At 44.1% G+C, this 14415-nt stretch overlaps 1 protein-coding gene across 4 annotated transcripts in view; it reads right to left on the bottom strand.

The window, feature by feature from the left end:
- Adck1 (aarF domain containing kinase 1) overlaps positions 1–14415 on the bottom strand; it is a 117985-nt gene that overhangs the window by 101062 nt on the left and 2508 nt on the right. For 3 of the 4 annotated variants that reach the window (XM_078050610.1, XM_078050613.1, XM_078050611.1), the window contains exons 2-3: positions 4563–4707; positions 869–952 (exon numbers count right to left, since the gene is read on the bottom strand). In XM_078050610.1, the coding sequence (XP_077906736.1) occupies positions 869–952; positions 4563–4697 (219 nt within the window). In that variant the 5' untranslated portion in view covers positions 4698–4707. The remainder of the gene's footprint in view (positions 1–868; positions 953–4562; positions 4708–14415) is intronic. The other variant, XM_078050612.1, reaches the window with a different exon arrangement.

Here is a 14415-nt window from a genome sequence, read left to right as displayed (position 1 = left end):
GGAGGGTTCTCATTTCCATAATGAAAAGTTTAAATAAAAAATTTAAAAATTGGGCTGGCTCTGTAGCTCAATGGTAGAGTGCTTGCCTAGTACGCGTGAGGCACTGGGTTCGATTCTCAGCACCACATAAAAATAAAATATTGTGTCCACCTACAACTAAAAAATAAATGGTTAAAAAAACTAAAAAATTAATTATCCCATCCATATAGTATGTCTGAGAAGGAAGGCATCATAGAGAGGAGATCCAAACTCAGTCCAGAAAGAGGACTAGTAATTTCCTAAGGGCAAGAGGGCATTCCAGCTAAGGAGACCACCGAACAAACATATGAAAATCTATCCAAACCTCTCTCTGGGGGAGCAATGTATGTATGCTTGGCTTCAGGCTCAACCTACATTCCTTCCCTGCAAAATCCCTCTTACTTGATCCCCCAACTCTCTGGAGTATCCAGATGAAACATCTATGTCAACTCCCAGGTTCCAAGTGAGGAGAGAGATCCTGAGATTGACAGCTCCACTTCTCCAAGAGGCTCCTAAGAAGTCCTCAGAGGACAGGGAGCAAACTGACCTCTTTCAGTTGGGTTTTGCCTAACAAAGCAGTTTAGAAGCAGCTGAGTTATCCCAGGGACAGAGCCTACCTCCCTCCTGAGTCATCCCCCAAAGCACCTCCTAGCTAAGAGCCAGGGGACTCAGCCAGATGCAGGTCTGGCAGCCATACTGATAGGCACTACAACACCCCCACATGGCAAATAGTCCCCACATCAGTACCGTCTGTCTTCTGCCACCTCCAACTGCCTACAGGAAGCTTACTGGCTGTGCAGTCACTTCAGACCTATCCACCTGGCTCAGACGGGTCCCATTGGTCCCTTACCTTGGATCGCAGCTGCAAGTACTCCTCTGAGCCATAGGGAACACTCCTCAGGGAGGTGAGGTAGTCATAACTGATGACAGCTGTCTGTAAACCAAGGGAGAGGAGAGCTTAGCACTCAGACAGCACATTCTGCTCCTCTGCCCCAGCCCTGCAGCTGCAGCCCCTCACATGGGCTGCTAGGTCTGCAGGAAGGGCCGGTCCCACCCTTCAGATGCTCTGCCCCCCAGTCTCAGCCTGGCTGGTTTCCTCCTGATTCAGAGCTCTCCACAAAGCCCCTTCTGCAGAGAGGCCCAATCTAAGGTTGCCCCATCCACCAGGAACTCTCAACTCTTTCTTATAATAAACCATCACCTAAAATTATCCTGTTCATGTTTCCTTATTTATGAACTGTTTGAATTTAAGCTCTATAAACACCAGGACAGGTCCTTCCTGTTCATCATGGTACCCCTGGGTTAGTCAGCTTATCATTGTTGTGACCAAAATACTTAACAAGAACAACTTAGAGGGAAAAAAATTATTTTGAGCTCCAATTTTATAAGTTTAGTCCACGGTAGATGGACTCCATTGCTCTGAGCCCAGGGTGAGGCAGAACACCATGGCAGAAGGGCATGGTGGAGAAGCATTGCTCCCCTCATGGTGACCAAGAAGCAGAGAGAGCAGGGGGCTGAGGGAAGAACCCATCCAGGGCATGCCCCCAGCGACTCCCCTCCTCCAACCAGGCCCCAGCAGCCTACAGTTACCACCCAGTGAGTGCATTCAAACTAGGGTGGATCAGTAGGCTATCACTCTCACAATCCAATCATTTCACCTCCTGCCTTGACACAGGAGCTTCTGGGAGACACCTCACATACAAACCAGGACAGCCTCCAATACCTTTCACATCGCCAAGCACAAAGGCAGATGCTCAATAAATATTAATTGAAAGAATGCTGTTAAACTTATCCCACTTCTCTATATCACAAATAAACATTGTATATTTAGGGTTGTTCTCATAGTTTTGATTCTGGATTCCATTGCCAAAATTCCTGGAGAGGATCTCCTATCCTTGGTGAATCAGAAATTGATAGGCTCCCTGGTATCTCGTGCATGGAGGAGCCTTGAGGATTAACAAGCCAAACCTTCCTTTTTAGAATTGAGCAACTGAGGACCCTAGAAATTAGCTCACTAGATTTACATTAAAAATTCTGTTCCTTAAGTTGGGCCTCCATTTGTGTACAATGAAAGAAATGCATTCTGCTGTTATGTATGCCTAATTAGAATAATAAATAAATGATCTTATATTTGTGAATTAATCCATTGTATTACATATGATTGTGATTCATTCCTTTTTCTTGTTGCATAGGACTTCACTGTGATTTTATAAACACACTCATACATGTATTCGTATATGTACATATATATATATATCCATGAATAATGAATTTTGATTTTACTGTTTATGACTATTTGTACTAGTTTAAGTTATGAAGAATTTTGCTTTGCATCTTTAAAAAAACATTATTTTATTTATTTTTGTTTGTTTTGTTTTTGTTGTTTTTAATTGTATATGGACTCAATGCCTTTATTTGTTCTTATGAGGTGCTAGGATCGAACCCAGTGCCTCATGCATGCTAGGCAAGCGCTCTACCACTGAGCCACAACCCCAGCCCCTATTTATTTATTTTTATGTGGCGCTGAGGATCAAACCTAGTGCCTCATACTTGTAAGGCAAGCGCTCTGCCACTGAGCCACAATCCTAGCTCTTACTTTGCATCTTTTAATGCATGTCTTTTGTTGTTCTCATGCACATTTTAGTCCTGGGTAAATGCCCAGGAAAGAATTACTGGTTTGTAGTAATTATTATAATAATTATATACATGTACATAATTACTAATGTATTTTGATTTAAATCGATGTGCTTTTTATTTGCCCCATCTGTTCTTATATGTACTCTTTCTTTTCTTTCCTGTTTTATTTTGGAATTATTTACTATTTTTAAAATTATTCTACTTCTACCTCTGTTAGTTTTTCCTCTTCTTTTACTGTTTACCCTAGGAATGACCATATGCACTATAGATTTATTCAAGTTGTATAAATTATTAATTTGATCTTGACAAAGTGAAGACCTTAGAACACTTAAATACCAATGGCTTTTTGAGTATCTAAATTCTCTGTATATTTTAAACTCCATTTTATTGATATTGTACATTAAAGTTAGCATTAACTTAGACTTCCAAAAAAATATTCTGTTTCTTTGTTTGCACTCTCCAAAGCATCATTTCATCCAATATATACTTATTAAACATCAACCATGAACAAGACCTAGTCACTGAACAGTGTACTAGGGTGATCAAGACCAAAACTCTAAAGAAGATGTACCTTTGTGGCTCGTTTATAAAGAACTGGTTCATGCTTCCACACTCCTTTCCCACCATTCAAATCCCAAAGCTTAAGCTTCCCCCAGGATACTCATCCTGACTCCTGGGTACCAGCCATCGCTGTGTCTGATTATAGCAGCAGTCTTGAACCATGTGTCTTTAGATTGCACTCTTTTTTTTTTTTTTTTTTTTGAGATGGAGTCTCACTATGTTTCCCAGGTTGGCCTCAAACACGATTCTCACACCTCGGACTCCCAAGTAGCTGGGACTACAGACTCTCACCACCAGGCCCACTTTTAGATTGCTTTTTAACCCACTGATGTCTGCTGGTGTGGGCACTCCTTGTCCAGAAGCTCTTTCAAAGCTGGGTCTAGGTGGGACAGTTTATTTCTACCCTTCCAAGCAAGCAAATAAGGCAGTATTGGACCCCAAAAAGGTACCTGGTGATTTTTTCGTATTTCATAGCCCAGGTACCTGCCTTGGTTTGTGACTCAGCCTACCCTTAAGGACAGTCATCATATCAGGGCCTTCTCCTCTGAGCCAGACTCGAGAAAACATTTCATAATTCTGAGTACTGGGGAAATAACAATAACAAACAAAACAGAGTTGTATCTTAATACATATCCACATCAGGGATATCAAGGGGAAGAAAGGATGTGCTCATTTGCAGCAAAGGAGAGAAAGCCTGAGATATGGACCAACCTACCTACCAATGGGGCAACAATTATTGATCTGGGACTATGGGTCCCAGCCATGTCTGGGAGAGTAGCTCTCAGCAGTTAAGAGGACATGGTTACCCCAGGACAATATTACCATTGAGTCACAGGAGAAAACCTCTAGAGGTCAAATATTCAACTCAAATTCTCTGTCAATTAGGGAATCGAAGGAGACTCTCAAAGTCCTCCAAGGCCCACACACTGAGGATGAGTCCAGTATCAGAACTTCTCATACCAGCTTATGGCAGCAAGATCAAGTTTGCTGGTAAAATTTATTCTGCAGTCTTCTTTTCACAAAGTCTTCCTGCCGTGTCATTTACTGAGGAGCACTGCCCCTCAGAGTCATGACCAAATAAGATACAGAAAATGTAGAGACCTTAGACCAGAGACTTCATGCAATCTCAATCCCGCTCTATTTAACCACAGAGTGCCAGGATGTGTGGACAGGAATGCAGGCAGATGAGCATGCGTGTCCATGTCTGTGCAGCTGTGCAGATGGAGCTCTGGTCCAGGTAAGGGTATCTCCACATGTGTATGACCAGCATGCCCATCTGCTACATGTCTGAACACCTGCAAGGAATACTACAGTTCCTCTGCTTCCCCCAAATGAGAATAACCTACCGTAGCAACTGCTCTGCCCACCCTGATGGCACCAAAGTCATTAGGGTCCAGATACTTGTTACTGTAGAGGAAGCCACCAGAGGCAGCAAGAGCCACACTGGTCCATGAAGCAAACTTGAGAGCCTTTCTAGCCATGTCCCCCGACCTGGAGAAGAAAATAAAGTCGAGAAAGATTAGCAGTTAAGGATTTCATAGTGAGTCAATCCAGGATTCAAATCCTGGCTCTGCCATTTATAGATTGTACAACCTTGGGTCGTTTTCTTAATCTCATTGAGCCTGTTTCCTCATCTGTGAAATAGGGTGATACCTCAAACTTGTCAGAATAAAATGAGATGATGTACATAAAATCCTTAGCATACTACCTGGCACAAGTTAATTCTCCAAATCCTTCCTTCAATAGTACCAGGCACTGCCTTGGAGACAGGACAGAGTGAATAAAACAAAGTTCTTGCTCATATAGATTGCATGCTAGTGGGGGATGACAGATGGAAAGAAAAGAGATATATGACACCTAGAATATCAGAGCTGCTATTAAGTGAGAGGAAGAGAAGCGAAGAGGATAGGGGTACAGAGAGACGAGGAGTGCTATTTTAGATAGGAAAGGGAGAAGAGCAAGTTGACCACTGCTATTTGAAGTTTTATTCTACCAGCATACACACTTGGGCATCAATAGCCTTTGTGCCCAAGTCAAAAGTGGTCAGGTCCCCACCAAAATGGCAGCCAGTAGTCCCCTATATGTGGCTGGTTTTCAAAATACTACTGTGGTTAGAGTAGACACCCCTTTAAACCCCAGGACTGGTACCTATTTCATCCATTCACTGCAGGGTGACTTAGGGTTAGACACCAAATCATGCTATTGATCAGTGTGACTGCTCCCCTCCATGCACCATGTGGCTATACAGTCAACCTTTGGCCAGCATACCCAATGGGCTGCTCCCTTGTAGTTCCTAAGCATCTGTATCAGACTAAGGTCCTTGACCCCAGCTACAGCTGCCAAGGGAGGCCCCACACAGAAGTGCACCAAACCACCTGCCGATATAAACCCTTGCACAGGTTCCAACACAGGTCGTCACCCTGGCTCCTGCTCCAGACCCAGTCTGTGACCATCACTGTCCCGTTCTATGCCTCTGTTTCCCCTTTGTATGGAAGCTACTGCTACAAATAACCTTGTGTTCATTTTCTTTAAAGTCTATTTTGACTCATGCCTTCATAATATAGCCCCAGACTTTTTTCAAGTATTCACAAGACATCTCTCTTTCAATACTTTAACTTTCAACTTACATTTTACAGTGTCTCTAAAGATATAGTTGATTGTTTTATGTTTGCAGCCTTCTTTTGCTAACCCAGCCATTGCCAAGTATGGTCAACCTGCGTGCGGCTTCAAATATGCAGGTTGCTCCAGTCCACCCTGTGGCCCACTGAACCACGACGCTGGGGATAAGACTCAGGAATCTGTATTTTTGCTATGTTCTTGATTTTCTTTCCTCCACATATTCTTATATTTTTTCCAGATTTTTTATTGGTGCATTATAATTATACATCTGGTGGGATTCGCTGTTACCTATTCATAGGTGTACATGATATAACAATATAATTTGGTCAAACCATCACCCAGTATTTCTCCTTTGCCTTCCCTCCCCTCTCCCCAGGTCCCTTCCCTCTTCTCCACTGGTCTCCCTTCAATTTTCATGAGATCCATCCCGACACACACCTTTCTTTAACTTTTTTCTCTCTAGCTTCCACACGTGAGAGAAAATATACGCCCCATTATGGTTTGGATGTGAGGTGTCCCCCAAAATCTCCTGTGTTAATGCAGGAATATTCAGAGGTAGAAATTATTAGATTTCCAGAGAGCTGTGACCTGATCAGTCCATCCTAGTTTGAGTGACCTAACTGGGTGATAACTGTAGGCAGGCGGGGCCAGGCTGGAGGCAGTAGGTCACTGGGGGTGTGTCAGGGTTCATCATCCCTGCAGCCCCTCCACCTGCTCTCTCTGCCTCCAGTCACCATGAGATAAACAGCCTTGGGCTGGGGATGTGGCTCAAGCGGTAGCGCGCTCGCCTGGCATGCGTGCGGCCCGGGTTCGATCCTCAGCACCACATACAAACAAAGATGTTGTGTCTGCCGAAAACTGAAAAATAAATATTAAAATTCTCTCTTCCTCCCTCCCTCCCCCCCTCTCTCTCCTCCCTCCCCCTCTCTCTCTCTCTCTCTCTCTCTCTCTCTCTCTCTCTCTCTCTCTCTCTTTCTTTCTCCCTCTTTAAAAAAAAAAGAGATAAACAGCCTGCCTTGGCCATCGCCCTTGCGCCAATGATGTTCTGCTTCATCTCAGGACCAAAGTGATGGAATCCATCGAGCTTGGACTGAACCTCTAAAACTATAACCCAAAATAAACATTTCCTCCTCTAGGTTGTTACTGTCAGGTAGTTTAGTCACACCAACAAAAAGCTGACTAATACAAAAATGAGATGATGTACATTAGAGGGTTGTTGCTGCAACTCACCTGACTGTGTGGTTCAGAAGTCTTTAGAACTGGTTTATGGAACAGTTTGGGAATGCAGTCTAGAAGGGCCTTTGTAAGCATAGGTTAATGGGTGATGCTGGTGGGAGTGCAGAAGACTAGAATACCAGCAGGAAAGCAAAGAGTAAATAAAAATTGTGCATAGGAGATTTCAGAGGGGAAACGGATTTGGAAATTGGCCTTCACATTACATTCTATCAAAGAACTTGTCTGCATTTTTGCCCACATTCTGAGACTTAGTATGAAGCTGAATTTAAAGGTAATTAACCTGGCAGAGCAAATTTCAAGGTAGCACAGCATTCATGCAGTGGCATAAATATTGCTAACAGCTTTTAACTAGGTTTACTGCAAGAATCAGGAGCAGACAGAAGAGCCCAAGAATTTTTGAAACTTGAAGTTTGGCCAGAAAAGTGCATGTAAAATTGGGGCCAAGAGAAGTGCGGTTGTTGAAGGCATGACCACCACTAAAGAGCATTTAAGTACTTTGCACAGAGACAATAGGAAAGATGTTGGAGGGCATCTCGGGAATTTGCAAGCCCACACCCCACTGCAGGCTCAAGCATACAGAAATGAAAACTCCTTTAAGAGACCATGGGGGTACCCTACTCCCACAGGGGTGCCCAGAAAACTGCTTCTCCAGGAGTCATTTTACTGTCCTCAGTCACCAAAGCAACTGCAGTTGGGGTCCAAGGAGACCTGGCTTCTGCTCAAGCAGCAAACCTTGGTATCATGGTGCCAGTACTACAGGAATGCAGGATATTGCAGATAAGAGATCTTGGGGGCATCCACCAGATTTTAAAGAAAAGCCTAGAAGACCAGGCAAAGTGTAGCAGGATCAGAATGCCTGAGGGCTGCCAATGAGAGGGTGATGTATGAATCTGTAAAGGTGAAACCCAAGCTGCAGTTGAGACCCCCCAGTTTAAGACATGCCAGTAACGTGGACCATCTATGGAGGAAAGCTAATGGCTATAGAGAAAGCCTGGCTAACAAAGAGGCCTTGTCAGGGACAAAGGATGGAGAGGCCCAGGCACTTTGAAGAGAACACCATGCCACCATGTACCCCAGATGCTGTATATGGAGCTATTGGACCTAATGATTGCCCAGCTGGGTTTCAGTCTTACTTTGGTTCCATCCCTTCCTTCTATGCCTATATTTCTCCCTCTAGGACTGGGAATGTCTACTCTGTGTCACGGTATATTGGATATACGTAACTTGCTTTTGTTTTTTACAGGGGCTCACAGCCAAGAGTGTGCCTTGAGTCTGAGAGGAGACTTTGAACTTGGACTTTTGAAACTGTTAAGACTATGGGGATTCTTGAAGATGGACTAAATGCATTTTGCATTGTAATGTGGACATGAGCTTTTGAGCAAATGGAATGGTTTGGATATGAGGTGTTTCCCAAAAGCCCCTATGTAAATGCAGGAATATTCAAAGAATATGACTCGATTTTGAGAGCTGTAACTTGATCAGTCCATCTAGTTTGAATGAACAAACTGGGTGGTAACTGTAGACAGATGGGATGTGGTTGGAGAAGGTGGGTCATGGGGTGGGAGGTGCCCTGGAAGGCTTCATCTTACCTGTGGCCCCTTCTCCCTGCCCCCACCACGGTCTCTGCTTCCCAGTTGCCATGAGCTGAACAGCTTTACTCCACCACTGCCCTTCTACCATGGTGTTCTGCCTCACCTCTAGCAAAAAGTGGGAGTTGGCCAAGACTGCTAAAACTATGAGCCCAGAATAATATTTCCACTTCTCAATTGATCTTGTAAGGTAGCTGGTAACCAGTGACAAAAGGCTAAAACTCAATCCTTGGCACACCACAGCGTCATGTAAATACTGCTGCTATCTTCCTATATTATGGACAAGATCCTACCATGAGGTGAGCAGCTCTCCTCCAACGGGCCCTTCCCCCGTGATGAGCAGCCTCAGCTTGGGCCCAGAGCAATGGAGTCAGCCATGTATGGACCAAAACCTCTGAAGCCCCAAATAAACTTTCCCTCCTCTAAGTTATTCTGGTTGGGTATTTTGGTCAAAGTGACACAAAAGCTGAATAAAATAGTATTGATTTCTAATTTCATTCCATGATGATCAGACAAAATCCAAGAAATTACTTTTTTTTTTTTTTTTTTTGGATTTGCTAAGAGTTGCTTTGTGGCCTAACATACAGTCTATTTTGGAGAAGCTTCTATGAGCTGCTGAAGAAAGTTAATTCAGGTATTGTTGGATGAAACATTCTACAGATGTCTGTTAAGTCATTTGATTTATAATATTATTTAGGTTAGAAGAGTTTTTAGTGAGCTTATGATCTGGATGACCTTTCTACTGGTGAAAGGCATACTGAAATCATCCAGTATTATTATACTTGGTAATAGCTGAGACTTTGAGTAGTGTCTACTTTATATTTATTAATTCCTGATATATTGATTTATTTCTATTGTTTAATTTGGTCATATTTCTCATTTGCTTAGCTACTCTTCAAATGAGATTTGTTCATCTGTGGGTTCGAGAGTTTGTTTTTTTTTTTTTTATTTCTTCTTGGTAATGCATTTCTCTAAGTATTTTCTGTAGTGCTAGCTTACTAGTCATGAATTCTTTTAGTCTCTACCTATCTTGGAACATTTTTTATTTCTTCTTCAATTCTGAAGGATCACTTATCTGGATTTAGCAGATTTGATTATGTTATTTTCTTTCACAACTTGGAACACATCAATCCAAGCCCTCCCGGATTTTAGAGTTTGTGCTTAGAAATTGAAAGTCATTATGATTTGCTTGACTCTAAATGTGACCTGATGTTTTTCTCTTGGGGCTATCCTTATTCTATATGTCAGGCATTTTAATTTTAATGGGTTGTAGAGAGATTTTTTTTCTTTTGTAGTGCTGGGGATTGAACCCAGGGCCTTGTGCATAGGAAGCGAGCACTCTACCAACTGAGCTATATCCCCAGCCTCAGAGATTCTTTTCTGGCAAAGGATCCCCTTCCCATCAACTCCCAGAGGATTCAGGCATGCCCACTTCCAACCTTCTAGCAGGACCCCACCTAAACCTACCTTTTCACCTTGCTTTGTACAGTCTCACCTGCAGTATTTCCTGCTGAAAGGGGTAAAAGGTTCGGGCCTCCCTCTTCTTTGCTTTCACCAATATAAGGTTCCTAATCTGACCCAGAAGGAGGCCTGAAATGAGGCTGGGTGACCTCAGTTCCTTACACATCCTCCTTCTTCAAGATCTTCAATGTGGTCAGGTATGGTGGCACACGCCTGTAATCCCAGCAGCTTGGGAGGCTAAGGCAAGAGGATTGTGAGTCCAAAGACAGCTTCAGCAGCTCAGTAAGGCTCTAAGCAACTTAGCAAAACCCTGTCTCTAAATAAAATATAAAAAGGGCTGGGGATGTGGCACAGTGGTTGAGTGGCCCCTGGGTTCAATCCCCAGTACCAAAAAAAAAAAAAAAAAGAACCCAGGCTCCGGAACTGGGTGAAGGCCTGGTCTGACTGCTCACCAGCTGTAGATCTCAAGTAAGTCACAACCACTTGGGGGCCCTGTGTAATCAACTAGTTGAGGGAGCTCTTGAGAGTACCAAGCTTATGGGGTCATTGTAAGAATGAAATGAGACACTGCTTTAACATGATGCCTAACACACCCAGAAAATGAGACTTCCTTTCTTTGTGATTGTCTTCATCTCTGAAAAGTCCAAGAGGACTGGGGCTACAGTTCATGGCAGATTACCTGCCTGACATGCATGAGGCCTGGATTCGACTCCAAGCATCAAGAGAAAAAAGTCAAAGCACTTATGTAGAGGTACTCCTAGATTAGGTACAGGCATGAATAATTAATAAGGGGTGGGGGGTGAGGGGCTGACCATCACCTCTTGCCTGAACTATTCAACCACTTACTGCATTGCAAACCAGCTCTCACACCCCATGCAACCCTCACTCTTGCTGGAAGTATCACCATCATCTTTAAGCGCATTCATATCATTTCTAACACCTTTCACCTACCGAAAAGTCCAAATTCCCTGGCAAGACACTCAAGGATCATTGCATTCTCATCCCAACCCACCTATCAAGCTTTATCTCCCAAAATAGTCCTCCACACTCAACCCACTCAAATAGCCCTCCTCACTTCATCATCCCCCATGAGGCTCTGTGAATGCCAATCACTCAGAACTCATTGTTTTACGAGTTCTTTTCTCTAGCCTCATTTATACTCTGCTTATATCTCTAACAATCTGGTCCTATATCTGCCTTTTCGACTAGATGCAAAAGGCAGCATTTGCTACTAAGTAAATACCGAGTGGAGCATTCCAACAGCTTTATGTTCATTGGCATCCATTTTGAGTCTACGTTAAACTTTCCCATGCCAGAAGCAAGCCTTAGTCACCCTTGAGTCTCTAGTTCTGACTTCTTCCTCAGTATGGTTGATCCATATATCTGCCTCCTACAACCACTTCTTGCTGACCACCTCCCTATGAGGCAGATACAATCTACCTTAGAGATAATCTACTGCAATCTCAGAGACCTCCTTCTTCTAAGAATTAGAACTCCGCAAGGCAAACCTGCTGGGGTGCACTCTGAACACACACCAACAAAGGCTTTGACCCACAGGTGTCTGTCTATCTGTCTGTCTCTCCCCTGCACCCACTGCTGGTTGAGCTCCATGCTCTCCCCAGACTTCCCATCAGCTTTCATGACACCTCTTTTCTTATGGAGCTATGAGTAATAAAAGGCTTCTGTTATTTCCTGTGTTTTAGTGAGCTGCCTTCCCTGTGTCTTACCTAACACACCTGAACCTAACTTCTGGCCTGGTCAGGACTCTCCTAGAGATCGGCTCTCTTGGAAGGAATAAATTGGATACGGGTCACTTATGAATCACAATATAAACATGTTTCCTTTGAGAGGGAAACCTGGTAGCAGGTCAGACACATGTATTGGACCATCTGCCAAAATAAAGACCCTGTCAAAGGGAGACTGTGAACATCCACCACCAAATCTCTCAGATCCCCATCAGGGAAGGGCTCGAGTTTATGGCCACCTTCCTAAGACAGACCTCAGGATCATATTAGAGGTAAGCACAATAATAAGCCTGCTAATAAATAATGAAACGAGTGAGTGGGTCATTCCCTGGTCTGCTAGTCTATTAATGTGGAAACAAGTCCAGCTAGGCACTCCCACGCTCTAACCACCCCAATGGCTCCCACCCCGTGAAGAGCCAAGGCCTCGGATGAGCACAGCCTACGGGGCCTTACAGGATCTGCCTCCCCACTTCCCTCTAGGCTCTGAAGCCCTTCCCACTCCCCTTTACTCGCTCCACTCCAACCGCACTGCCTCCTTACCAGTCCTCAAACTCGCCCAGCACGTGGTGGCCCCAGAGCTTTCATACTCTCTGTTCTCTGCCTAGAACAGAAGCTGGCCATTTTATCCCATAAAGAGCCATCCAATAATTACTTCCGACTGTGCAGGCTATACTATCTCAGTGCAGCGAATGAACTCTGCATTGCAGCACACCTAGACGACCACAGAGGACATGTAAAGTAAGGACTATGGCAACGCCTGGCCTTAGACATTAATTGGCCACACCCTGGCACAGCACATAGTAAGTGCTCCAAAAGCATTTATTGAATGAATGAGTCAATATTCCCCTTGAGGCCTGTGCAGAGCCAGTAACGACAGATTTCTCTGTGAAAATACACACCCTGGGCTGCCAGAATGATAACCATTTCTGCCCGTCACCCTCAGCACCACCGCCCAAGACGTACTCACCTGAACCCCTCTCCTCCGGGAGGCCATCCCTACCCTTGAGACACCTCAGGGTAAGAAGTGGCAGCAAAGCATCCACTCCCACGACCCACTTTTCAAGAAACTGTCCTCAGTAATAAAAGAAGTGGAAATTGAAATACATAAAATAGATGATATAGGAGCCAAACTGTGTCTAAATAGATTGGAGCTGGAGTTTTCCATAAGGAGTCGGTGAGTGTTTAACATGCAAATGAGCTGCTTTCCTGAGGGTATTTTAAAAGACCTGTCAGGTGTGAAATATGTCTGTCGATGAAAAACACCTTTCATTATTAAACCCTTTGCTAATGAATCACCTGCCCAATTCTGTTTATTTGCCTTTTTGACTTTCACCTGACTTAGCTCTGGATAATAGTACATAACTTGCAGGGGGTTGAGGCCACCAAGGGCCTAAATCCTGATCACTAGATAATATTATTAGCAAAAACTAACCTTCACAGAGCCCTTTATACTCATTAAACATTATACACAACCCAGTAACAAGGATCATCATCCCCAGGTATAAATGAGGAAACCAAGGAACAGAGAGGTGGCTCAGCTCATATTCACAGCTTGGACAGGGCCTTCCCACTCCAGGTGCTCAGTTCTCCTTTTTTATGGCACATGACCTCTTTAAGAGGTCACCTGGACCCTCAGGTGTGAATCAATATTGGTTAAACAAAGGAATCTCTGACTGATGCCAAGGTCCTAGAGCAGTTAAGAAAAATAAATTTCACCCAGGCAAGGAATAGAAATTCTCAGTTCGTCCTGGGAAGGGGGCCTCGTGGTGAATAGTGGAAATCCAAGCACAATAAGGTTCTTTCTACTGTCCTCGGGTAAACGCGACAGTCACTTTGGGCAGGACCCTCCACCACGCCCAAACGGTGCCAGGTATGTGGAAGGCACTGTTTGGAGCCTTAGAAATCCCATGTCAAGATCCAGGAGTGTTCCAGTCCACAAAGTTGCCTTAGCGGCTTCACCATTGAATCAATAGTAAGAATGATCTCCATCTCCCTAGACCAAGGAAAAACCCTGTGGGTCATAAAATCAGGCAACAGGAAGTTCACAGTGGGAAGTTTTGGTCAAACAAAATATCCATCCTAAATAGAACTAAACAGAAAATCAAGCACTTACCATTCATGAGGTCTATAAGTAGCTAGGCCTTTTCCTTCCTTCCTTCCTTCCTCCCTCCCTCCTTTCCTTCCTTCCTTCCTTCCTTCCTTCCTTTACCAGGGGTGGAACCCAGGTGCAGAACCCAGGAGCACATAACCACTGAACCACACCCCACCTTTTTTGTATTTTATTTAGAGACAGGGTCTCACCAAGTTGCTTAGGGTCTCCCTAAGTTGCTGAGACTGGATTTAAACTCATAATCCTCCTGCCTCAGCCTCCCAACCCATTAGGATGACAGACCATTCATCTCCTGACTCTCCCCATGCCACATCCCAGGAGTACAGGTCTGGAATCATCTCTCCCTGCTTAGCACACAAGTGGGAATGGCCACAGAAGAAAGGTACTTTGGGATCTTATTTCATTAATCCTCTTAGTGACCCAGCCTCCTCCCATTTCC

The sequence above is a fragment of the Ictidomys tridecemlineatus genome, chromosome 5 (genome assembly GCF_052094955.1).
Source record: "Ictidomys tridecemlineatus isolate mIctTri1 chromosome 5, mIctTri1.hap1, whole genome shotgun sequence".
In the NCBI taxonomy this organism is placed as follows: Eukaryota; Metazoa; Chordata; class Mammalia; order Rodentia; family Sciuridae; genus Ictidomys; species Ictidomys tridecemlineatus.
Note: the sequence above shows the minus strand (reverse complement) of the source record. Positions and strands in the feature narration are given on the sequence as shown.